General features: G+C 45.4%; 1 protein-coding gene across 1 annotated transcript in view; it reads left to right on the top strand.

Annotated features, from left to right (window-relative positions):
• The window catches only part of LOC135057099 (uncharacterized), a 240,399-nt gene that overhangs the window by 186,240 nt on the left and 26,434 nt on the right, over positions 1-27,725 (top strand). The window contains exon 12 of the mRNA XM_063963000.1: positions 16,774-17,167. Coding sequence (XP_063819070.1) covers positions 16,774-17,167 — 394 coding nt within the window. The remainder of the gene's footprint in view (positions 1-16,773; positions 17,168-27,725) is intronic.

The raw sequence follows: 27,725 nt of genomic DNA, 5'->3' as shown, positions 1-27,725 counted from the left end.
TAACGTAATGATTCGCTATAGCGTAGCGGACGCTCGGGACCACGAGGAGATCACCAGCGGCGCAGACGCTCACAATGTTAAACCTTTATATCTAAACCATAAACAATATAATATGCAGTAAAACCTTAGTGTAGAGATAGGGTGTAGATGCAACACAGTGTAACCTTATTAACTTAAAAGCTGTTCGAGCGTCACCGACGCTCTGAGAATACTTAACACTATAAGAAATACACAGATACCGTGCTTAGGGTCTAACGCCTTATATGAATGTTATTACTTGCAAAAAGAATAATACAATACAAGTCACACACTACAATATAACATAGACTAACTAACCAGATAACTACACAGGAAATACAATATAATACAATTACGTTTGCAGGAAAATTAAGAGAGAAAGGGGAGAAGAGAGAGAGAGAGAAATGGCCCACAATAACAAGAAATACAATATGATTGCGGAGAAAAACTTACGCACAAAGGGGAACGATCGCATGCGCCTCTGGACATCCAGCTCCCGATTATCAGCAATGAGAACCGTTGAAGAGTGAGCTGGATGTGATCGGCTTGTCTATTTATGCCCCACACACAATACAATTCAATGGTCCCTACAATCTCATTGTTCATTGGACACAGGAATTTCTCCTCGCATTATAACAAAAGGTCATAGGTTGATTCATACAGGTGGGCTGTGACAATTTCCAACTGCTCAGGTGGGTGGGAAACTAGGTTTCCCGTCGCATGGATAAGTAAGTGCAAATAATAGTAAATGGACATAAACTTCTTATGTCCATAACTATTCGCACGAGCGATTTATACGCTTCAAACCAAAACCGGAATATTGCTAATTAAATACTCTTCCGATGGATACTAAACACCACTGTATTACTCCTGTCTGACCCTTCGTATCAAACAAAGAGGGATTTCTCCGTCCATGAACATTCTACATTAACCAAACTTTCAGATTCTATCAAAGGGACCATAATCTACAAAATACATTATATGGTGAAAATATGTAACGAAAGAGTCGCCCGCTAGACGCACACAATCTCTACCGTAAATGCGCATACCGTGCGCCTGCGGGTGCCCGCAACAGCGAGTATGTGCACGCACGGGAGAGTGCACGCATGCGCAGCAGGGACACATATGAGGTGCAAATATGGCAGTGTGCATCGTGGTATTTTTCTGACTTTGACAGTCCACCCTTTGGCAGTCAACAATAACTGCCACTTCCTAAAACATTTCAAAAAGAGAAAAATATATGTCAGGGGTTAATACATTTTCATGGTTGGGTAAGGGAGGAGAGAGGAGAAGGTGTGAAGAGGGTATGACCTAGTGAGATAGCAGAAGCATGTGTGTATGAATCCGTGTTTGGGGGTCATGTATCATCGTGCCGTACGTGTTTTAAATCAAGCTTCGAGGTATTGCGAAGTATACATTTGAATTCCTTCTTATCCCGTGGTACGGGTCTGTGGATGGGCTGTCAAACTTTACCGAGCTCTTTTCGGATTTTGGTTGCAACAAAATGGGGAGCACATTTTAGTTGATACATGAATGGGGGAATATGTGATTGCTGATATCTGTGCCTGTATTCCCTATCGACTATGTGTGTAATTACCTGAAGGTTGTAGAGATGAAGAAAAGACATAATTACGGTAAATGCAGTGGTATTCTATGTCAGGTTAATGAACATTTGTCGGTTGAAGTCTTGTTCGGTGTCTGTTGAATGCTGTCTTCTTTGTGCTTTTGCCAAAAGGCGTGTGGGCAAAAAGCTTGGTCAATGTCCATAGGCTTACAAAAGTGTTGGGCTAGCGTAATTTAAAAATTTCTAGGGAAACTGGGGGTCTATGGCATTGTTCATCAAAATCTGTGTATAAGGTTGTCAAAACTTCTTCTTTAATCCATCAGTAGTCTGTATACCGGATCATCAAATTCCTCGTCAAAAGTGGGTCTTTTTACCTTTACTTGTTGATTAGGTTGCTCTTGGAAAACTACGCCTCCATCTTTGTCATCAGAACCCATTCCAGAACCTTTCTCGACCTCCATGGTACTCTCGCCGGAACAGACTGCTCTGGTCAACATCATGGTCAACAGGAAAATCCGGATCACAGTCTCTTGGGGCAAGTCCATCTTATAGGAGGAAACGGAGAAGAATGAGAAGGGGGAAAAAATAATTGAGGGAGAGGGGATGGGAAGTGGAGAAAAACAATAAAAGGGAACAGGGAATCGACAACTGCTTTTGATCTTGTGATTTTCAATGCTCAGGTGCCGCCTCAGTCCTCCTGGAACAGACACTCCAGTGATACAACTTCCTCTACCGTCTGTTCCTTATCCCGGGACCTCTCTGGATCAGCAACCTTCTTACAATGGGACAATGAACCCAAGTCTCTCTCTCGGCAACTTTCAATGCTGTAGTGCTAGTCAATAAGACTTGGTATGGTCCTTCCCATCTGTCAATAAGGCAACCTGAGCGTAGAAAATTCCGTATCATTACATAATCCCCAGGTTCAATGTCATGACAATTACTATCTGGTAAATCAGGAATCACCAACTTCAAATTATCATTTTGATTCCTTAACTGTTTACTCATATTAATCAAGTATTTTACAGTCACTTCATTGTTACACTTCAAATCATCCTGAGGGTTAATCATAACATGCGGTTGTCGACCAAACAAGATTTCAAAGGGAGACAGATTAAGAGGGGACCTGGGAGTGGTTCTGATGCTGTACAGTACAATGGGTAAAGCTTCTGGCCATGTCAATCCTGTTTCTGCCATAACTTTGCTCAGTTTATTTTTAATAGTGCTGTTCACTCTTTCCACCTTCGCACTCGCCTGTGGACGGTATGGAGTGTGCAGCTTGCTATCAATTCCCATCAACTTACACATTCCTTGAAAGACATCACCTGTAAAATGGGTACCCCTATCACTTTCGATAATTCTAGGGATACCATATCTACATACAAATTCCTGCACAATTTTCTTAGCAGTAAACATAGCGGTATTTGTGGCCGCAGGAAATGCTTCGACCCAATTTGAGAATACATCTATACAAACAAGTACATATTTCAAATTTCGACAAGGGGGTAATTGAATGAAGTCAATCTGTATTACCTGGAAAGGGCCGCCTGCAGGTGGGATATGAGATGGTTCTGTTGGTATTGCCTTTCCGATATTCTTTCTCAAGCATGTAAGGCATGACATTGCTCTCTTACCTGCATGAGATGAGAATCCTGGGGCGCACCAATATGCTCTTACCAACTTGCACATTCCTTCCTTGCCCAGATGAGTCAGCCCGTGAGCTGCCTCAGCTAAACATGGAAGATATGCTCTGGGGGCCACCGGTTTACCATGTCCATCCGTCCAGAGTCCTGAGGACTCCTGGCCATATCCCTTTGCCTTCCAGACTGCCCTTTCCTGTGTGGAACACAAATTTTGCATTTCACACAACTTCTGTGTGTTGATGGTATTAAATACCATCAATTGTGTGGTGTCTGTCTGTCTGGGGGTACCAGCTGCTAACTTAGCTGCTTCGTCTGCTCGGCTGTTACCAAGTGATACTGGGTCTTGGCTATATGTGTGTGCTTTACACTTGATAACAGCCACTCTGTCGGGTTCCTGTATCGCTGTTAGAAGCCTTTTGATGTGAGCTGCATGCGCTACCGGTGTACCAGCTGCCGTCATGAAATTTCTGAGGCGCCATAGGGCTCCGAAATCATGGACTACCCCGAATGCGTATCTAGAGTCGGTGTAGATATTGGCTGATTTGCCCTTAGCCAATTCACATGCTCTGGTTAGGGTGACCAGTTCAGCAACCTGGGCTGAGTGAGGTGGGCCTAGCGGTTCTGCTTCTATGGTGCCTTGGTCATCTACGACTGCGTATCCAGTACACAAGTCTCCCGAGTCTGACTGCCTGTGACAACTACCGTCTGTGTAGAAAGTTAGATCTACATCTTCCAGTGGGTTGTCACTGATGTCAGGCCTTGCGGTAAAATTTTGGGTCAAGTATTCCCTACAATCATGTGTGTCCTCCTTTGTATTAAATTCTCCTTCCCCACCACTCTCATCCTCCACCCTTTGTGCCTGTCCAGGCACATCTGGGAGATATGTTGCAGGATTTAATGCGCTGCATCTCCTTATGGTGATGTTTACGGGGGCCATTAGTGCCAATTCCCATCTTGTAAACCGCGCTGATGAGACGTGCCTGGTTTGGGCAGAATTTAGCAAGGCTGACACTGCATGTGGTGTATGAATTGTGAGGTTGTGACCTAGCACTACATCTTCGCTTTTCGTTACTAGCAATGCTATCGCAGCAACGCTTCGCAAGCATGTGGGGAGGGATCGCGCTACCGTATCTAGCTGAGCGCTATAGTATGCTACTGGCCTGCTGGCATCACCGTGCTTTTGGGTTAGGACGCCTGCCGCGCAACCAGCACTTTCTGTTCCGTACAGCTCAAAGGGTTTCCCATAGTCTGGCATACCTAATGCTGGTGCCTGCGTTAGGCACTGTTTAAGTCTCTCAAATGCCATCTCGGACTCGTCTGTATGCGAAATCCGATCAGGTTTGTTTGAGGAGACCATCTCCTGCAAAGGTAACGCCAGAATGGAAAACCCTGGGATCCAGTTACGGCAATACCCACACATTCCTAAAAATGTTCTGATCTGTTGCTGGGTTTGTGGCAGGGTCATGTCTCTAATTGCTTGAATTCTATCAGCGGTCAGGTGTCTCAGTCCTTGTGTTAGACAGTGTCCCAAATATTTTACCTTAGTTTGGCATAATTGCAACTTGTCTTTGGAAACCTTGTGTCCTGTATCTGAAAGATGAAACAGGAGCTGTTTCATATCCTTCAGGGATGCTTCCAATGAATCAGAACACAGTAGTAGATCATCCACGTACTGTATTAATACTGATCCACTCTCTGGTTGGAAAGACTGTAAACAATCATGCAAAGCCTGGGAAAATATACTTGGACTGTCTATGAAACCTTGTGGTAATCGAGTCCATGTGTATTGGACTCCTCTGTATGTGAATGCAAACAAGTATTGGCTGTCAGGGTGCAGAGGTACCGAAAAGAAGGCGGAGCAGAGGTCAATAACAGTGAAAAATTTTGCAGTGGGAGGGATTTGCATAAGGATGACAGCTGGATTTGGCACTACGGGGAACTGACTCTCAACTATTTTGTTAATCCCCCTTAGATCCTGCACTAGCCGGTAACCCCTCCCCCCACTCTTTTTCACAGGGAAGATGGGACTATTGGCAGTGCTGGACGTTCTTACCAGAATGCCCTGTTGTAGCAAGCGCTCTATTACGGGATACACTCCTAACTCCACCTCTGGCTTCAGAGGGTATTGTGGGATTTTTGGAGCTATCCTACCATCTTTTACTTGTACAACTACTGGAGCTACGTTTGCCATTAATCCAGTGTCCTGTCCATCTTTAGTCCAAAGTGACTCTGGTATCTGGGATGTCATTTCTTCTACTTGGGATGGAGTCCTACTTGTCATAATGGTATGTGACATTAATTTTGATGGGGAGTCTAACATGTCTCGCACTTCCTGAGCGTGATTCTCAGGTATGTCCAAGAATACACCTTCAGGAGTACAATAAATGACGCACCCCATTTTACACAATAAGTCTCTTCCCAGGAGATTAGTCGGTGCCGATGCAGCCAGCAAAAAGGAATGCTTGGTATGTAAAGGCCCTATTGTAATCTCGGCTGGTTTGCTAACAGGGTAGTGCTGGACTACTCCCGTTACTCCTATGGCTGGAATTGTCTTACCAGTGGTTCTCATGCCCACTGTCGAATTTATCACTGATTTGGCCGCCCCGTATCTACAAGAAAGTTTAATGTTTTACCAGCTACATCTATTGCAATCTCGGGTTCACTTCCAAGATTTGCAATCAATTTTACTGGCTGGAGATTACAGGTATGGCCACACCCCTATTGGGTATGGTGACCTCCCTGAATCCCGCTGGCAGCAACTACTTGTGAGGGAGTTAGCTGGGAACTACCAGAGGCGTGCCAGTCTCTGTTCGGGGGGTATCTTTTTGTTTCCCCTGTATGTGGCTCATAACTCCGTCTCTGCGGACCTTGCTCCCAATGTCGTGTGTCGTGTCGTTGTCTAGGGGGTTGGTATGATCTTTGCGAATTTTTCGCTCTACAGTCTCGTGCTATGTGTCCCTGTTTATGACAAAAATAACATGTTACCACATTTGACTTACCCACAGGGTTTGGTGATATAAACACAGACTGTTTTGTGGTCAGGGCCTGTATACTTACTGACATTAACTTATCACCTTGTGACTCCCTGTGTCTGGTGATATTCCGGTCGTGATCAATAGCAGCCTCTCTCAAAGTAGCCACTGATAGACCTCGCCAACATGGTTGTGTGGTCTGTACCCTGGTCTTTAATGCCTCTTTTAAACCATCCATTAGCACAGATACTGCTACTTCTTGATGGTTTGCATTGGTCCTAATGTCCTCTATGCCAGTGTACTTTGCCATTTCTAATAATGCCCGGTGAAAATAATCAGCAGCTGTTTCTGTCTCCTTTTTGTTTAATGGAAAAAATTCTATTCCATTTGGCTACAGCTGGGAAATACTCCTTTAACTGTAAATTTATTCTTTTTACGTTATCTTTGTTGTACACATCTGTAAGAGGTACATCCTGATCCAATCCACAGTCAGCTAAAAATTGAGCTGCGTCGACATTGGAGGGTAAACAAGCCCTCAGCAATATCTGCCAATCTTTGTTATTGGGCTCTAAAGTGTTTCCTAGGTCTCTGATGTATTTTTGGCTAGCAACTAAATCTTTTCTAGGATCAGGGAATTCAGACACTATGGTTCTTAATTCCATTCGGGAAAACGGGCTGTACGTGGCAATGTTCCTAACAGGAGTGACTCCTGAAGTGTCCGTTTTCCCATTTGGCACTACTATTACCTTAACAGGGTTAATTCTAACAACATCATTCTGTGTAGATTCTACAGCCTGTGGTGAAATAGTTTCAGCATAGTGTATGGTGCCGTACTTACCCGTTGATACGACCTCACCTGTCCCTCCGCTAGGGGGCTTTGTTACTAATCTTATGGGTTGGGCCGTGCCTACTGTTGTTTCTGATATGGTGGCTGCTAGAGAGAGCGCCGATATTGTTGCCGATTCGTCCTCTTGATCACACTCCTGGGGAAAGTTCAAAACAGGGTACAACTTGCACGGGTTAATACTTGCATGGGTTAACTTATTAACATTATCCTTAACATTTATACAGTTGCTAAGTGCCTGTTTGTTACCCCCTGATGCGTCATTCTCCGCAACCAATTTCTCTCCTGATATGTATGGTGGCGGTGGGGCCGTGGCTATCAGTTTCCTGATAGGGCCAGATCCCGCCGCCTGAGCCAATCCTCTCTGTATTTCACCCTCCTGTTGCCATAGCTGCAAATAATCATAATGTTTAATTCGTCTCTTTGCTGATTTAATGAGACATATCCTTCTCCTTAAATTTTGCAACACTTCTGGGCTGAAGCTGCCTACTCTTGGGAATTTCTCCCCGTCATGTACAGTCATTTTCTCCCATTCATCACATAAAATTTCTGTGTGTCTTCCTTATTTTTCACACATTACATACCTTGCCGACCCGACTGGTCGGTTTACAGAATCAACCCGAACCGAGGTTGATCGCCCCCTTCCTGAACAACTGGCCCCCATAATTTGCAGGTGTTGCTTGCTCTACCTCTGACCTTTATATCAGGGTCTTCAGCGAACCCTTACAAAAAACCAAAGTATTCAAGGATAGGTTGACGGTGAAGTTTACCGAGCACCTCACTCACTCGCCCACGCCGACCAATATGCCCACACACTGATATAGTGCTGGCGTACTCGACCCAGGGCCCCTATTAACCTTAGTTTACTGGAACATGTAGGTATGATCCGAAGAGCATTAACCCTTTCCAGTAAAGGTGGGGTTGTCGGATAGTTCTAGAGTGACCAGCGAACTTCCCTTTTTGAAAAAATAAAAAATTACACAAATCACGTCAGAATGTACAAATAGCGTTTGTGACCGGTTTTGTACACAAATGGTACTGGTCAGGTTACTAACTAATGCACACAATTACGTGCGGTACAATCGTTCAGCACATAAGCAACTAATCTTATGTACGGAGCGACCAGTGGAATCGACATTCGGCAGCTGCAAATTCCTTCAGCCTGAGCTTTATTGTCCTATATGGGTGTTGCACCAACCCTTCTTGGTGTTGTGCCTTGTCTCTATAGCGGACTTCTTTGTACCTAGACCTCCTGGTCTGTTATCCTGGTCTGACCTCCTGGTCTGCTATACCTCCTGGTCCGCTACACTCTAATGCTCAAATTTTATGTTTTAACCAGGGATGCCTCCCTAGCCACCGTGCATGTCACTTACACGTATGTACCTTCACGAGAACTCGATGATTTCTGTGGTTCAATCCCCAAAATTGTAAAAACAAACACTCACTCACCACATATACACTTTTGTTTCTATTTCTATTTCTGCGCAGAAATTTTCTTTAGACCAGATGTGTTGTAAATTTGGAGAAGGATCTGTTAATTTAAATTTCGAATACTAAAATAAACTTGCGCTACTTATCGCCTGTTGCGCTATTTATCACCTGTTGCGCTATTTATCGCGTTGCCACCTTTTCGCTTTTTAAAAAATCAACACTATCGTGTGACTTGAGTTACGTGGGCGTACCCAGACGCTCCGTTGCGTAATTTACGCTGCGTGCGTCGGCCTTTGCGTACGCGAGTCTCAGCCCTTTGTTAGAGACACGTGTACACAAAGCCAATGTCCACCGTAACACAATGTACACATACGTTTATCAATGTAGATGATCCTCGATCCTCTACTGAACCCCACACCAATCTCTCCTTGTACCTTTAGGTAGAGCTGCGTGTGTGCTTTACACTTTATCCCTTAATATTACTTTTACACTTTAACTATGAAATAGCGACAAATCTCTCTTAGCACGTTTTATCAATTATAAAATGGCAAACAGGAGAGTGATATATGAAAATACACGAAAAAGAAATGCAGATATGCGTGTGTGCGTACGCAAGATAGAAATAAACAGTTTTAAAAGACACTAGCGTGTTGTTCTTACCTCCGGTTCCGGATTCCCTCAGCACCCTTTACTAAGCGAAGCAGACGCTTATCCCGTCAGCACTGCGAAGAATATGATCTCCCGCCCTTTGCTGATGGATAATGTCTGCGGAAATTACCTAGCAGAGATATGTGAAGGACAGGACGAGCCGCCAATTGATAAAGCTAAATATTTATCTTATATAACACCCTTTATGAGGTCTAAGAACACTGTACGCTATTCACGTATGGAGTACCGTAAGGGTACGCACGTTGCGTAACAATTGCTTAGCCGTAGTCGAGACGCTCAAGCGTCACGTTCGCTCACGGCCAAGAGATCACAGGCAGGCACGCTATTGGCTGCCGACTAACGTAATGATTCGCTATAGCGTAGCGGACGCTCGGGACCACGAGGAGATCACCAGCGGCGCAGACGCTCACAATGTTAAACCTTTATATCTAAACCATAAACAATATAATATGCAGTAAAACCTTAGTGTAGAGATAGGGTGTAGATGCAACACAGTGTAACCTTATTAACTTAAAAGCTGTTCGAGCGTCACCGACGCTCTGAGAATACTTAACACTATAAGAAATACACAGATACCGTGCTTAGGGTCTAACGCCTTATATGAATGTTATTACTTGCAAAAAGAATAATACAATACAAGTCACACACTACAATATAACATAGACTAACTAACCAGATAACTACACAGGAAATACAATATAATACAATTACGTTTGCAGGAAAATTAAGAGAGAAAGGGGAGAAGAGAGAGAGAGAGAAATGGCCCACAATAACAAGAAATACAATATGATTGCGGAGAAAAACTTACGCACAAAGGGGAACGATCGCATGCGCCTCTGGACATCCAGCTCCCGATTATCAGCAATGAGAACCGTTGAAGAGTGAGCTGGATGTGATCGGCTTGTCTATTTATGCCCCACACACAATACAATTCAATGGTCCCTACAATCTCATTGTTCATTGGACACAGGAATTTCTCCTCGCATTATAACAAAAGGTCATAGGTTGATTCATACAGGTGGGCTGTGACAATTTCCAACTGCTCAGGTGGGTGGGAAACTAGGTTTCCCGTCGCATGGATAAGTAAGTGCAAATAATAGTAAATGGACATAAACTTCTTATGTCCATAACTATTCGCACGAGCGATTTATACGCTTCAAACCAACACCGGAATATTGCTAATTAAATACTCTTCCGATGGATACTAAACACCACTGTATTACTCCTGTCTGACCCTTCGTATCAAACAAAGAGGGATTTCTCCGTCCATGAACATTCTACATTAACCAAACTTTCAGATTCTATCAAAGGGACCATAATCTACAAAATACATTATATGGTGAAAATATGTAACGAAAGAGTCGCCCGCTAGACGCACACAATCTCTACCGTAAATGCGCATACCGTGCGCCTGCGGGTGCCCGCAACAGCGAGTATGTGCACGCACGGGAGAGCGCACGCATGCGCAGCAGGGACACATATGAGGTGCAAATATGGCAGTGTGCATCGTGGTATTTTTCTGACTTTGACAGTTCCAAGACTTACCGCGGCTGCGTTTGATGGCATGGCCGTTGAACGCCGGATCCTGAAGGAAAAAGGCATTCCGGATGAAGTTATCCCTACCCTGATCAAAGCCAGGAAGGATGTAACTGTGCAACATTATCACCGTATTTGGCGTAAATATGTTGCGTGGTGTGAGGCCAGGAAGGCCCCTACAGAGGAATTTCAACTGGGTCGATTCCTGCATTTCCTGCAAACAGGACTGTCTATGGGCCTCAAATTAGGGTCCATTAAGGTTCAAATTTCGGCCCTGTCAATATTCTTCCAAAAAGAACTAGCTTCAGTTCCTGAAGTTCAGACGTTTGTCAAGGGGGTACTGCATATACAGCCTCCTTTTGTGCCTCCAGTGGCACCTTGGGATCTCAATGTAGTTTTGGGATTCCTAAAATCACATTGGTTTGAACCACTCACCACTGTGGACTTAAAATATCTCACATGGAAAGTGGTAATGCTGTTAGCCCTGGCTTCACCCAGGCGTGTATCAGAATTGGCGGCTTTATCCTATAAAAGCCCTTACCTAATTTTTCATACGGACAGGGCAGAATTGAGGACTCGTCCTTAATTTCTCCCTAAGGTGGTTTCAGCATTTCACTTAAACCAGCCTATTGTGGTGCCTGCGGCTACTAGGGACTTGGAGGATTCCAAGTTGCTGGACGTAGTCAGGGCCCTGAAAATATATGTTTCCAGGACGGCTGGAGTCAGAAAATCTGACTCGCTGTTTATCCTGTATGCACCCAACAAGCTGGGTGCCCCTGCTTCTAAGCAGACGATTGCTCGTTGGATTTGTAGTACAATTCAGCTTGCACATTCTGTGGCAGGCCTGCCACAGCCAAAATCTGTAAAAGCCCATTCCACACGGAAAGTGGGCTCATCTTGGGCGGCTGCCCGAGGGGTCTCGGCTTTACAACTTTGCCGAGCAGCTACTTGGTCAGGGGCAAATACGTTTGCAAAATTCTACAAATTTGATACCCTGGCTGAGGAGGACCTGGAGTTCTCTCATTCGGTGCTGCAGAGTCATCCGCACTCTCCCGCCCGTTTGGGAGCTTTGGTATAATCCCCATGGTCCTTTCGGAGTCCCCAGCATCCACTAGGACGTTAGAGAAAATAAGAATTGACTTACCGATAATTCTATTTCTCATAGTCCGTAGTGGATGCTGGGCGCCCATCCCAAGTGCGGATTGTCTGCAATACTTGTACATAGTTATTGTTACAAAAATCGGGTTATTATTGTTGTGAGCCATCTTTTCAGAGGCTCCTCTGTTATCATGCTGTTAACTGGGTTCAAATCACAAGTTGTACGGTGTGATTGGTGTGACTGGTATGAGTCTTACCCGGGATTCAAAATCCTTCCTTATTGTGTACGCTCGTCCGGGCACAGTATCCTAACTGAGGCTTGGAGGAGGGTCATAGGGGGAGGAGCCAGTGCACACCAGGTAGTCCTAAAGCTTTTACTTTTGTGCCCAGTCTCCTGCGGAGCCGCTATTCCCCATGGTCCTTTCGGAGTCCCCAGCATCCACTACGGACTATGAGAAATAGAATTATCGGTAAGTAAATTCTTATTATTAGGACCCAAAACCCCACACTCCCCTATTTAATTTAAGTTTTTCAGTACAACATCGATTTACGCATTTATTCTATTCAATCCACAATTTATAACCATTATCCAATAGTTATAATTAACTGAATATTAGGACCCAAAACTTCACACTCCCCTAATTAATTTAGGGTCTCTCAGAAAAACATCAATCTATGCATTTATTCTATTCAATTAGTGATACACCATCAGGCTAATTTATTTGAAATAACACTTTAATATTTTATACAGTTATTTTTATCATACAATTATGTTTTATTTTCTCATATTTTCATATCTTTACACACATTGCTCAGTGTCTACTATGTACTTCTGTTCAAACACCTTGTATCACTTATCTTCATTAATACAATGTAGCTGTCTGTGGAGTTCATGTGGAGAACCAAAATGAACACACCCACTTGTATGACGCAATCAATTATGGGTATAAAAAGCCCTCAACATAAATGGCGATTAAGGACTCCCTGAGGAAGACCCAAACGGGTCGATACGCGTTGGTGGGAAAAAAAGCACCGCACTTTCAGTCTTTAATATCAATACAGAACACAGTGGTATCCTGAAATACATCCCGACGGAACACACCAGGGACACAGGAGGCATTGTGGAGGAAGAGTGAGCCGCGCGGCCGAGAGGGGAAAGACCAGTGAGCAGAGCACCGATCATCAGGCGCAGAGAAGACCGATAACAGCCGTGGAAGCGTTTGCCGGAATCAAGCACAGAAGATAAGGTAACAGACTCCGTAGGAGGGAGGGTTCACGGCGGACAGTCCCCTTGTGGGTCCCGAAGCAAGTGATACCTTCCCCCCAGAGACGTGACCGCATCCCTCAGACTCGATAGGCGGTGGACGTCTGTGGATACGGACGCCTCCCGCCGTTCGTGGCAGAGGTGACAAGCGGGGAGTCCGGAGCTTTAGTTACCTTATCCCCTGGTCACCTTATCCCGCCGCTATCCATTTGGGGTACCCCTTAATAACGTCACCATATCCGGACCAGAACCTGCCTCTGAGAAAAGGAGAACTTTACAATATCTGTGACGGACTCTCCAATCCGTAATTCCACTTCATTTCAGAACTTCCATTTCCACTGTGTTACTTTATTTAATACAGAACTACATCAAGGTGTATAAGAGGTGGGACGACACACTCTATTCACACCACATTTTTGGGACTCATAATTTTTATTTCTCATTTACATATACCTATAACATACGGATTTTTCATTTTTTATTTTTATTTTTATGATACTTACTTATTACTATTTTTTCTTTTGGCTCCACTGATTTGCATTATGCAAGTTATGGCTTTACAATACTTATGTTAATAGATTAAATATTATTATTCATATTGTTTTCTTTCTCCTTCCATTCTTTCAACGTAACATCCACAACATTTCCACACAGGCGCAGTTGTGAAACCTTGATAAACGTCATTTATTAACCTTCTGGAGGCTTTGGGTTTAGCCTCAATCACGTATTGCTGCCACCCCCATAATTATCTATATAAGTAGAGCGTTGGTTACATTTGCATTTATTATCAATTCCAAGCCTTGCCGTTTGGACTGATTACAGCTCCTCGGACCTTCACCAAGGTCATGGCAGTCATGACGGCCATTCTCCATCGGCATCTGGATTCTGCCATATCTGGACGACAAGCTGATCCTGGAAAACTCCCCAGAGGTTCTCACCCGTCATCTGGAACTGACAGTCCAATACCTACAAGCACACGGGTGGCTCATCAATTGGAATAATTCCATACTGGTCCCTGCTCGGAGCATGGTGTAATTGGGGTCATTACTGGACACACACAACCAACATTTGTTCTTGTCTCCAGAAAAGGTCCTGAAGCTTCAGGACAGGATAAGCTGCTTCCTTTCTCGCCCACGAGTGTCAATACACTCGGCATTGCACGTATTAGGCCTCATGGTGTCGGCTTTTGACATGGTAGAGTACGCTCAATTTCACTCTCGCCCTCTGCAGAGGCTGGTCCTTGCCAGGCGGGATGGCCTGCCTCAACAGATCAGATCTCACATGATCTCCTTGACTCCGGAGGTTCGTCTGTCACTGAGCTGGTGGCTACAGAACCAACAATTGAGCAGGGGTCGTCCCTTCTGGATCTCCAACTGGGTCCTCCTAACAACGGATGCCAGTCTGCGGGAGTTGGTGCGCAGTGTTGGAGCAACACTCTCTTCAGGGTCGGTTGACCAGGGAGTAATCTCTCCTCCCGATAAATATTCTGGAGTTGCGGGCAGTGTTCAGTGCTCAATGCTTTGAAGCTTGCCCTGCCTTTGAAATAGTACAGGCCTGTTCGAGTACAGTAGGACAATGCCACCACGGTGGCAGTACATAAATCATCAAGGCAGCACTCGAAGCCGCATGGCAATGATGGAAGTGTCAAAGATTCTTCAATGGGCGGAACGCCATCTGCCAGCCATATCAGCAGTATTCATTCCGGGGGTCTTCAACTGTGAAGTGGACTTCCTCAGTCGTCAGGACGTACACGCCGGAGAGTGGAGTCTTCATCCGGAAGTCTTTCAACTCCTAGTGGACAAGTGGGGCCTACCAGATGTAGACCTGATGGTGTCTTGACACAATCACAAGGTTTCGGTCTTCGGAGCAAGGACAAGGGATCCTCAAGCAGCGTTCATGGTCGCACTGGCATTTCCATGGAACTTTTGGCTGCCGTACGTATTGCGGTGTCACTCCTGCCCAGGGTTATAAGGAAGTTCAAACAAGAAGGAGGAATACTACTTCTAATCGCTCCAGCGTGGCCCAGACGGCATTGATTCTCAAACCTGCAGGGTCTCTCGATAGAGCATCCTCTTCTGCTTCCGCAACGCCCAGACCTCCTCGTTCAGGACCCTTGTGTCTACAAGGATCTGGCTTGACTGGTTTTGACGGCATGGCTCTTGAAGCTTCGCTCCTAAGGGCCAAAGGATTTTCTGAGGTGGTCATTCAAACTATGTTGAAAGCCCGTAAACCAGCTTCGGCTCGAATTTATTATAGGGTCTGGAATTCTTAATTCACCTGGTGTGCAGCTAAGAATTACAATGTATACATGTTCAGTACTGCCAAACTTTTGGCTTTTCTGCAACAGGGCCTGGACTTAGGCCTTCGTCTGTCCTCCCTCAAAGCTCATATATCTGCCTTGTCGGTGTGGTTTCAGAGAAAGATTGCGTCTCTTCCTGACATTCACACTTATACTCAGGGTGTTTTACGGATTCAACCTCCCTATGTCCCTCCTGTGGCTCCATGGGATTTGTCTGTTGTTCTGAATGCCCTGCAAGAGTCTCTATTTGAACCCCTTGAGTCTGTGGACCTTAAATGACTTATACTTAAGGTCTCATTTTGCGGGCTGTAGCCTCTGCTAGACGGGTTTCAGACATGGGTGCCTTATCATGACGGTCACCCTTTCTGATTTTTCACCGTGACTGTGCGGTTCTTAGAACTCGCCATGGTTATCTACCTAAGGTGGTGTCATCTTTCCACCGTAACTAAGAGATTGTGGTTCCGGCCTTTATCTCTCCTGGTTTGTCCTCCAAAGAGCGGTCTTCGGATGTGGTACGGGCTCTCCGTATATATATGTGAAGAGAACCGCCTCCCTTATGAGATCTGTTTCTCTCTTTGTCCTTTTTGGTTTTCACAAACGTGGCTGGCCTGCGAATAAGCAGACCTTAGCCAGATGGATTAGAATGGTGATTGCACAAGCTTATGCGCAGGCTGGACTTCCAGCTACTGCTGCTATCAAGGCTCATTCTACTCGGTCTGTTGGACCTTCTTGGGCGGCCCACCGTGTCGCGTCCCTAGAACAATTTTGCAATGCGGCTACGGGGTCCTCAGTGAACACGTTCATTAGGTTCTATGCCTTTGATCCCTCCGCCTCCTAGGATGCCTCCTTTGGACGCCGGTTTCTTGTGCCGCTATAGTACGTCCCCTTCCCATGAGGAACTGCTTTAGGACATCCCCGATGTTATTCCCTGTGCAATCCCAGTGTACCCCGCTACAGAAAAGGAGATTTATGGTTTGACTTACCATGGTTAAATATCTTTCTGCGAGGTACACTGGATTCCACAGGGTGCCCACCCTGACGCACTTAGCTTCTTTGGGTTTGTATGGCATTTGCCGCTGGTCCCTTCTCCTGTCATGAGAATGTGGTTCTCTGTGGCTAACATCTTCCATCTCTTTTACCTGCTACTGCATTGGACTGGTTAACAAAACTGAGCTCCAGTGCCTGGAGGCGGGAATATAGAGGAGGTGGTGCAGTGCATCTTGGGAACAGTCAAAGCTTTAGCCTGTTGGTGCCTCGGATCAAGATCCAACTGTACACCCCGATGTTATTCCCCGTGGAAACCAGTGTACCTCGTAGAAAGAGATTTAACCATGGTAAGTCTTACCATAAATCTCCTTTTATATACTAATATTCTACTGTTTAATCTCCATTTATGAAATTATGAAAGTGTAATTTTATTGTTTCCTGGGTTATTTAGGTTGAAGGTCTGACTGATATCAAGGAAGAAGATACAGAGGGAGAAGAAGAGACGTATGTGACTGATATCAAGGCAGAAGATATAGATGGAGAAGAGATGTATGTGACTGATAATAAGGCAGAAGATATAGAAGAAGAAGAGACGTATGTGACTGTTATGAAGGTAGAAGATATAGAACGAGAAGAAGAGACATTTGTGACTGATATGAAGGTAGAAGATATAGAGGGAGAAGAAGAGACGTATGTGACTGATATGAAGGCAGAAGATATAAAGGGAGAAGAAGAGATGTATGTGACTGATATAAAGGCAGAAGATATTGATGGAGAAGAAGAGATGTATGTGAGGGGTGATCAGCAGTGTAAGGAGGAGGAGATCCCTACAGATATCAGCACAGGTGAGTAATAAGCACCTATTTCAATAAAGAGTCACATATTCTCCTTGCTCAGACACTACAGCAATCTCTCACCCTGCACCCTCCTCTGTTGCTGAGCAGTTTGTAGATTTGTAAATATAATTAGAGGTGGACACTGTAGATCCATCCTTATGACCTCATTCAGTAAGGATTGCAAATTCTGCTAATTAGCAGAATTTGCAATCCTTCTGATCGCATGTTGGGGCCGCTCATTCCAGGGCAAGGCCGCCCAGCATGCGACCAGCCGCCTCCCACCCTTCATCGCAATTTCTTTTCCATCCACTATGTGTTTATGGAGTACTCTTGGGATATGAAAGGGGTGTTAGCAGGTATAGGCACATTTAAATATTTAAATTAGTAACCCTCCTCCCCCTCCATACTCCCAAGATGCCTGTGTTTTTTGTGCTTCCACAGGGAAGGCACGTTCTGGACTCAGCTCCAGACTTTAATTTTACACTTTTTATTATTTCAAGACACAGCCCCTTCCCAGCTTTCTGAGAAGCGTGGATCCGGGACTGTGTTTGTGCTTGTCGCACTTAGTGAGAAGCACCCCTCATAGACCTTATATACAGCCTTGGCTGCAAGGAGCAGGATGGTGCTTGCAGAGAAGCCCCATCAGCCTCCAGACCTCGATAGCCGTGCAGGAGGTAAGGAGTGGGCGGTCAACTCATGCTGCCGCCGCTCCATCTGTGGGGTGTATGTAACCGCGAGGGGGAATTTAATGCACTATGTAAGGGATGCTGCCGCCCAGCACCCAGCTTCCTTCTCCCCAGCTCACTTGCCAGGGTGTCCTGCACTATGTGAACCACTGCCACCGCTTAGTGTTATATGCCACCTGTGACCGGCTTTCTTCTCATTAGCTAGGGTGTTCTGTGCTCAGCAGGACATCGGCGGCTCACTGTACCAGTGCAATAAGCGGTGGAGGGAGGTACAATGGTGGCCCCAGTCTGGAGGTTTCCCTCACCATAACGGGGAGAGCCATGGACTATGTGCTTACCATTTAGACCTGTTTGCATTATCTAAGAGGCAGAACAGGCTATTAAGACAATGTATATGGATGTAGTGGTGTATTTAAAAAAAAAAAAGCACACGGTGTGGACGCCATTTTATAATGACTTCCTGCTTCTTCCTGGTTTTGGTCCTACTACACACGGCCACTGGAGGGGGCAGGGGTGTTAGTAGGTTTTCAGTGAAGCACAAACTTAACAGAATGCAGTGCACTCGGTCTTATACACACTTCAGTTATTTGTACTGAGTCATGCGGACGTTTGTTTCACTGTGTTACTGTCTGTATGCATGATGACTGGGAAAGCTAATGCAAAATCAAAGAAGCAGCTTGCCTGCGATAACTGTGATTAATGTGTTACGTGATGGAGCTTCCACTTGCACAATGTGTCTTGCTGATATGGGTCCAAATAAGGACCTCTGCTCTGATCCTCCTTGACCGATGATGGCAGGTGTGATGGCTGATTTGGCGTCAGAGTTGTACGCTGCACGGAAGGACAATGAGTCTGCTAAGTCTGATCCACAGTCAATGCTGTCTGAGCAGCCAGAGTGGGCTCAGGATATTTCAGAAACTTTGCAGGGTTTACAAAAGTCCATAAATAGTTCAAATCCTAAGAGTAGTCATCGTTTGTCTCATAATTTACCAGTTTCCATGACTTTACACTCTGACTATTCACTGCCAGACCTTGTACCTCAGGAAGAACAGGAGGAAGGTGAATTGGGCCAGGAGTCAGATAGTGAGGTCACTGATACCCAGGCATTGATGATCTCATCAGGGCGGTACTCAAGGTGTTAGATTTCACTGAGACAGAAAAGCCTCTGTCAAAAGATGAGGTTTTATTTGCTAAGAGACAAAGGGCGATTGTGTGTTTTCCTTTTTCAGATTCACTTAATAAACAGTTGATGGAAGCATGGCAAAATCCAGATAAACGCTTTTCTATGCCAAAGCGGTTTCTGTTTAACTACCCTTTCCACCACCAGTGGATTTTTCAGTTTCAAAACTTTCAAAAAAGTTAACCATTCCAGTCCCAGCTGCAACGACACTTAAAGACCCATCGGAGCGTAAGCTTAGAGGCCATGCTAAAGTCCATTTATACAGTAGCAGGAGTGTTGCTTAGACCTGCTTTAGTTGGAGTTTGGGTTAACAATGCTGTAATTGCATGGGCAAAATAGCTCAGGTTAGGCCTACAACAGGGTCTTTCCTCAGACCAGCTTATATTTCTAACCGATCACATTTTTGAATCGGCTGAGTATTTATTTGGGTACGGCATCTATGGATGTCGGACAAGTTAATTCTCAAATTTCAACTTCTATAATTGCGGCCCGGTGCTTTGGTTGCTCTCTTGGCAGGCCATGGCTGAGTCAAAACTAATAATTGAGGCGTTGCCTTATACTGGCAATATGTTATTTGGTACTGAATTGGACAAATGGATTTCTCAGGCTACTGGGGGAAAATCTGTGTTCCTACCGCTGCCCGCACCACTTCCTAAAAGGATCTTTTAGACCTCAGTTCTTTTGAGGAACAACCATACAGAGTAGATGTGGTAGAGGACGTGGTTCAACAAACCACTGCCCGTCGTCAAAAAATAAAGCCAGCTGACAAACCAGTGGCATGACGGGCTTCCTGCCCATCTCGGATCTTCAGTTGTGGGAGCATGCCTTCAAACATTTCACTTGGCACTTGGCGTGGTTTCAGACATCCACAGATGGGTGGATATGCAATTTAGTGTGCAAGGGTTACAAAATAGTTCAATTGTCTATCAACAATGCGTTTTTTCAAGACAGGTCTGCCTGTGTCAGGAGACAAGAAGGCTATTCTGCAGACCGCGCTTCAGTCTCTCGTAGATTCAGCAGTTTTGATTCAGGTACCAGTACACCAGCATGGTCAAGGATTTTATTCCAGTCTTTTTGTAGTACCAAAGCCAGACGGCTCGGTCAGACCGATATTGCACCTAAAGGGGGTTAATCAGTCCGTCACTTAACTACAGATTCAAGATGGAATCGCTGCGGTCAGTGATTGCAGGTTTAGAATCAAAGGAATTAATGATTTCGCTGGATCTCAAGGATGCCGACTTACACATTCCAATTTGCACCACTGCATCAGACATACTTAAAGTTTGCAGTACAGCAAAGCCATTATCAATTTCAGGCACTAATACTTGGCCTCTCATTAGCGCCTCGGGTATTCACAATAGCTCATCTCAGATCCCTGAGAGTGATAATAGTTCCGTACTTAGACGGACTACTCATAGTAACATACATAGTAACATAGTTAATGAGGTTGAAAAGAGGCAAAATGCCCATCGGGTTCAACCTGTATTCTGTGTTAAGCTATGTTAAATGCTATAGCCCTGGATTCTTTTTCCAGTTAGAAATTTGACCAATCCATTTTTAAATGCATTTACAGAGTCCACCATTATTATCTTCTCCGGCAGGGAGTTCCAAATCTTTATTGCCCTTACTGTGAAGAACCCTTTCCTACGTTGTGTACAGAATTTTCTCTCCTCTAGCCTCAGCGAGCGCCCACGTGTATTATACAGAGTTTTATTAATAAACAAATCCCCTGCTAACTCTTCGAAATGACCCTTTACATATATGAAGATATTAATAATGTCTCCTCTTAGTCTCCTCTTTTCTAGTGTATACATATTTAACCTGGTAAGCATTTCCTCTTACTCCAGTGTCTCCAACCCTTTAATCAATTTAGAAGGTCGCCTTTGAACTCTTTCGAGTTCCCCGATATCTTTTTTTTATAATATGGTGCCCAAAATTGAACACAATATTCCAGGTGCGGACGTACCAATTATTTGTACAGCGGCAGGATTACATCCTCGTCCCTTGTCTCAATGCCCCGTTTTATGCACGCAAGCACTTGATTTGCCTTCTTTGCTGCGTTTTGACACTGTGTACTGTTGTTAAGCCTATTATCTATGAGCACCCCCAAATCCTCTTCCACTACTGTTACCCCTATATGTTCCCCATTAATTGTGTAGGATGCAAGTTTGTTTTTTATTTCAAAATGCATAACTTTGCATTTTTCAATATTGAACCTCATTCTCCATTTAGACACCCAGGTTTCAAGTTTAAATAAGTCATTCTGTAGAGATTAAACATCGCTTTCTGAATTAATTACCTTACACAGTTTAGTATCATCTGCAGAGATTGACACTGTGCTAACCAGGCCTCTTCCTAGATCATTAATAAATATATTGAACAGTAGCAGGCCAAGTACGGACCCCTGTGGTATTCTGCTGACTACTGGTGCCCAGCTGGAGAACATCCCGTTGACCACTACTCGTTGTACCCTGTTATCCAGCCAATTACCTATCCATGTACAAATAGTATTTCCTAGGCCAAGTTCCCTTAATTTGATGATCAGTCTCCTGTAAGGCACTGTATCAAAGGCTTTTGCAATATCTAAATAGACCACATACACTGCTTTTCCCTGCTCAAGATTAACGCTCACTTCCTCGTAGAAGCTAATTAAGTTGGTTTGACATCTGTCCCTCACAAACCCATGCTGACTTGCTAATAAACTTAGTATTCCGCAGATAATCCTCTGCTATCCCTCAAAATTCCTTCCAATATTTTACCCACTATAGAGGTTAAACTAACTGGTCTATAGTTCCCAGAATGGTGTTTAGATCCCTTTCTAAATTATGGCACTACCTCAGCTATGCGCCAATCCTTTGGTACCATACCTGATCTAATTGAACTATAGAAAATCAAGTATACTGTAAGGGTCTTGCTAGCTGTGCCCTAAGCTCCATAATAACTCTCAGGTGAAAACCATCTGGGCCTGGTGATTTATTAATCTTTATGTTGCTTAGTCTTTCCAGGTCTGCTTCCTCACTTAAACAAGTATCTAGCCCAGAGTCATTACCATCACTGTCTTTATGCACTACTATCACCGTCTGATCCTCCCTGGTGAATGCTATTGAAAACAAATTATTCAGTATTTCCGCTTTTATTTTGTCATAGTTTGTCATGGCTCCCAGTTCATCTTTTAATGGGCCTATGTTCTCCTTCTTTGACCTTTTACTGTTTATGTATTTATAATACTTTTTAGGATTGGCTTTACTCTCTATAGCGATTTGCGTTTCAATTACAATTTTTTTTGCATCTTTTATTGCATTCCTTGTAATACTGTAATGACTCCTCCCCACAAATAGATTTAAATGCTTTGAAAGCACGCCTCTTTTTAGCCATTTCTTTTTTTACTTCCTTAAGCCACATTGGTTTGAGTTTAGTACTCCTGTGTTTACTGCCAATGGGAAGGAATTTGTGAATATTGCTATCAATCAACCCTTTTAAAGCATCCCACATTTCCGATGTGTCCTTACCATGAAACAAAACTTCCCAGTCAATGTCGTTTAGTGCCCGTCTCAGCATATTCAAGTTAGCTTTTCTAAAGTTGAATGTTTTGGTTGATCCCTTATAGCTATGTTTCTTGATACTGATGTCGAATGTGATCATATAGTGATAACTGTTTCCCAAGGTCTCCCCAACTGTCCACATTATTGGTAATAACTAGGTCCAGAATATTTTTACCTCTAGTTGGGTCCTCGACTAATTGAGACAAGTATTGATCCTTTATCGTATTAAGGAACCTGTTGCTCCTAGCTTTTACAAATGAATCGTTACTCCAATTTATATCCGTATAATTGAAATCCCCTATCACTAGGATGTCCCACATTCCCACAACTTTTTCAAGTTGCTGCCAGAGTTGTTCCTCGTCATGTACGCTAATATCTGGTTGTTTGTAGCACGTGCCAATTACTAGTTTTTCTCTAACGTCCTAGTGGATGCTGGGGACTCCGTAAGGACCATGGGGAATAGACGGGCTCCGCAAGAGACAGGGCACTTTAAGAAAGAATTTGGATACTGGTGTGCACTGGCTCCTTCCTCTATGCCCCTCCTCCAGACCTCAGTTAGAATCTGTGCCCGGACGAGCTGGGTGCACCTTAGTGAGCTCTCCTGAGCTTGCTAAAAAAGAAAGTATTTTGTTAGTTTTTTTTATTTTCAGAGAGATCTGCTGGCAACAGACTCTCTGCTACGTGGGACTGAGGGGAGAGAAGCAGCCCTACTCACTGAAGATATGTCCTGCTTCTTAAGCTACTGGACACCATTAGCTCCAGAGGGATCGTACACAGGATCGCACCCTTTGTCGTCCGATCCCGGAGCCGCGCCGCCGTCCCCCTCGCAGAGCCGGAAGACAGAAGCCGGTGACAGAAGCAAGAAGACTTCGAAATCGGCGGCAGAAGACTCCAGTCTTCATATGAGGTAGCGCACAGCACTGCAGCTGTGCGCCATTGCTGCCACACTAAACCCACATACTCCAATCACTGTAGGGTACAGGGCGCAGGGGGGGGGGGCGCCCTGGGCAGCAATTAGAGACCTCTTGGCAAAAGTGGGCATATATACAGTTGGGCACTGTATATATGCATGGGCCCCCGCCATATTTTTACACAGAAACGCGGGACAGAAGCCCGCCGCTGAGGGGGCGGGGCTTCTTCCTCAGCACTCACCAGCGCCATTTTCTCTCCACAGCTCCTCTGAGAGGAAGCTCCCCAGGCTCTCCCCTGCAGAATCACGGTAGAAGAGGGTAAAAAGAGAGGGGGGCACATAAATTAGGCGCAAAAACATTATATACAGCAGCTACTGGGTTAACACTAAGTTACTGTGTGATTCCTGGGACATATAGCGCTGGGGTGTGTGCAGGCATACTCTCTCTCTGTCTCTCCAAAAGGCCTTGTGGGGGAACTGTCTTCAAATAGAGCATCCCCTGTGTGTGTGGTGTGTCGGTACGCTTGTGTAGGCAAGTTTGACGAGGAAGGCTATGTGGAAATAGAGCGGGAACAAATGAATGTGGGGTCGCCGCCGACACCCGATTGGATGGATATGTGGAAGGTTTTAAATGATAATGTTACTTCCTTGCATAAAAGGTTGGATAAAGCTGAAGCCTTGGGACAGCCGGGGTCTCAGCCCATGCCTGATCCTATGTCGCAGAGGCCGTCAGGGTCTCAGAAGCGCACACTATCCCAAATTGTTGACACAGATACCGACATGGATTCTGACTCCAGTGTCGATGGCGATGATGCAAAGTTACAGCCTAAAATGGCTAAAGCCATCCGTTACATGATTATAGCAATGAAAGATGTGTTGCACATCACAGAGGAAACCCCAGTCCCTGACAAGAGGGTTTATATGTATGGGGAAAAAAGGCAAGAGGTGACCTTTCCCCCTTCACATGAGTTAAATGAGTTATGTGAAAAGGCTTGGGAATCTCCAGATAGAAAACTGCAGATTTCCAAACGGATGCTTATGGCGTATCCTTTCCCGCCAACGGACAGGTTACGCTGGGAATCCTCCCCTAGGGTAGACAAAGCTTTAACACGCTTATCCAAGAGAGAAGCCCTGCCATCACAGGATACGGCCACCCTAAAAGATGCTGCGGATAGAAAGCAGGAGGATATCCTGAAGTCCATTTATACACATTCAGGTACCTTACTAAGGCCGGCGATTGCGTCGGCCTGGATGTGTAGTGCTGTAGCAGCATGGACGGATACCTTATCTGAGGAACTTGATACCTTGGACAAGGATACTATATTACTGACCCTGGGGCATATAAAAGACGCTGTCCTATATATGAGAGATGCTCAAAGAGACATTAGCCTACTGGGCTCTAGAATAAATGCAATGTCGATTTCTGCCAGAAGGGTCCTGTGGACTTGGCAATGGACAGGAGATGCCGACTCAAAAAGGCACATGGAGGTTTTACCTTACAAGGGTGAGGAGTTGTTTGGGGAGGGTCTCTCGGACCTGGTCTCCACAGCTACGGCTGGAAAGTCAAATCTTTTGCAATATATTCCCTCACAACCTAAGAAAGCACCGTATTACCAAATGCAGTCCTTTCGATCATAAAAAGGCAAGAAAGTCCGAGGTGCGTCCTTTCTTGCCAGAGGCAGGGGTAGAGGAAAGAAGCTGCACAATACAGCTAGTTCCCAGGAACAGAAGTCCTCCCCGGCTTCCACTAAATCCACCGCATGACGCTGGGGCTCCACAGGCGGAGCTAGGCCCGTGGGGGCGCGTATCTGATATTTCAGCCACAAGTGGGTTCACTCCCAGGTGGATCCCTGGGCTATAGAGATTGTGTCTCAGGGATACAAGCTGGAATTCGAAGAGATGCCCCCTCACCGTTACCTCAAATCGGCCCTGCCAGCTTCCCCCTTGGAGAGGGAAATAGTGTTAGCTGCAATTCACAAATTGTATCTTCAGCAGGTGGTGGTCAAGGTTCCCCTCCTTAAACAAGGAAGGGGTTACTATTCAACCATGTTTGTGGTACCGAAACCGGACGGTTCGGTCAGACCCATATTGAATTTAAAATCCCTGAACATATACCTGAAAAGGTTCAAGTTCAAGATGGAATCGCTCAGAGCGGTCATCGCAAGCCTGGAGGGGGGGATTTTATGGTGTCTCTGGACATAAAGGATGCTTACCTTCATGTCCCCATTTATCCACATCAGGAGTACCTCAGATTTGTGGTACAGGATTGTCATTACCAATTCCAGACGTTGCCGTTTCGTCTCTCCACGGCACCGAGATTATTTACCAAGGTAATGGCAGAAATGATGGTGCTCCTGCGACGGCAAGGAGTCACAATTATCCCATACTTGGACGATCTCCTCATAAAGGCGAGGTCCAGAGAGCAGTTGCTGATCAGCGTAGCACGCTCTCGGGAAGTGTTACAACAGCACGGTTGGATTCGAAATATTCCAAAATCGCAGTTTATTCCTACGACTTGTCTGCCTTTCCTGGGCATGATTCTGGACACAGGCCAGAAGAGGGTTTATCTCCCGATGGAGAAGGCTCAGGAGCTCATGACGCTCGTCAGAGACCTATTAAAACCAAAACAGGTGTCGGTGCATCACTGCACGCGAGTCCTGGGAAAGATGGTGGCATCATACGAGGCCATTCCCTTCGGCAGGTTCCATGCAAGGACCTTTCAATGGGATCTGTTGGACAAGTGGTCCAGATCACATCTACAAATGCATCGGCTGATCACCCTATCCCCCAGGGCCAGGGTGTCTCTCCTGTGGTGGCTGCAGAGTGCTCACCTTCTCGAGGGCCGCAGATTCGGCATTCAGGACTGGGTCCTGGTGACCACGGACGCAAGCCTCCGAGGGTGGGGAGCAGTCACACAGGGAAGAAATTTCCAAGGTCTGTGGTCAAGTCAGGAGACTTGCCTTCACATCAACACCCTGGAACTAAGGGCCATATACAACGCCCTACGTCAAGCGGAGACCCTGCTACGCGACCGATCGGTGCTGATTCAGTCGGACAACATCACCGCAGTGGCTCATGTAAACCACCAAGGCGGCACAAGGAGCAGGGTGGCGATGGCGGAAGCCACCAGAATTCTTCGCTGGGCGGAGAATCACGTAAGAGCACTGTCAGCAGTGTTCATTCCGGGAGTGGACAACTGGGAAGCAGACTTCCTCAGCAGGCACGACCTCCACCTGGGAGAGTGGGGACTTCATCAAGAAGTCTTCACACAGATTGCAAGTCGGTGGGAACTGCCACAAGTAGACATGATGGCATCCCGCCTCAAGAAAAAGCTACAGAGGAATTGCGCCAGGTCAAGAGACCCTCAGGCGATAGCTGTAGACGCACTAGTGACACCGTGGGTGTTCCAGTCGGTCTATGTATTTCCTCCTCTTCCTCTCATACCCAAGGTGCTGAGAATCATAAGAAGAAGAAGAGTGAGAACAATACTCATTGTTCCGGATTGGACAAGAAGGACTTGGTATCCAGAGCTGCAAGAAATGCTCACAGAGGACCCATGGCCTCTGCCTCTAAGACAGGACTTGTTGCAACAGGGGCCCTGTCTGTTTCAAGACTTACCGCGGCTGTGTTTGACGGCATGGCGGTTGAACGCCGGATCCTAGCAGAAAAAGGCATTCAGAGTGAGGTTATTCCTATGCTGATTAAGGCTAGGAAGGACGTGACGGCTAAACATTATCACCGTATATGGCGAAAATATGTTGCTTGGTGTGAGGCCAGGAATGCCCCTACGGAGGAATTCCAGCTGGGCCATTTCCTTCACTTCCTACAGTCGGGAGTGACTTTGGGCCTAAAATTGGGTTCCATTAAGGTCCAGATTTCGGCCCTATCCATTTTCTTTCAAAAAGAACTGGCTTCTCTTCCTGAAGTTCAGACGTTTGTAAAGGGAGTGCTGCATATTCAACCCCCTTTTGTGCCTCCAGTGGCACCTTGGGATCTTAACGTGGTGTTGAGTTTCCTGAAGCCACTTAAAATCGTGGAGTTAAAATTTCTCACGTGGAAGGTGGTCATGTTATTAGCCTTGGCTTCAGCTAGGCGTGTGTCAGAATTAGCGGCTTTGTCACATAAAAGCCCCTATCTGGTTTTCCATATGGACAGGGCAGAATTGCAGACCCGTCTGCAATTTCTGCCAAAAGTGGTGTCATCTATTCATATGAACCAACCTATTGTGGTGCCTGTGGCTACTCGTGAC

This window comes from Pseudophryne corroboree, chromosome 3 (assembly GCF_028390025.1).
Source record: "Pseudophryne corroboree isolate aPseCor3 chromosome 3, aPseCor3.hap2, whole genome shotgun sequence".
NCBI lineage: Eukaryota > Metazoa > Chordata > Amphibia > Anura > Myobatrachidae > Pseudophryne > Pseudophryne corroboree.
The sequence above is the reverse complement of the archived record's forward strand: the minus strand, read 5'-3'. Positions and strand labels throughout refer to the sequence as shown.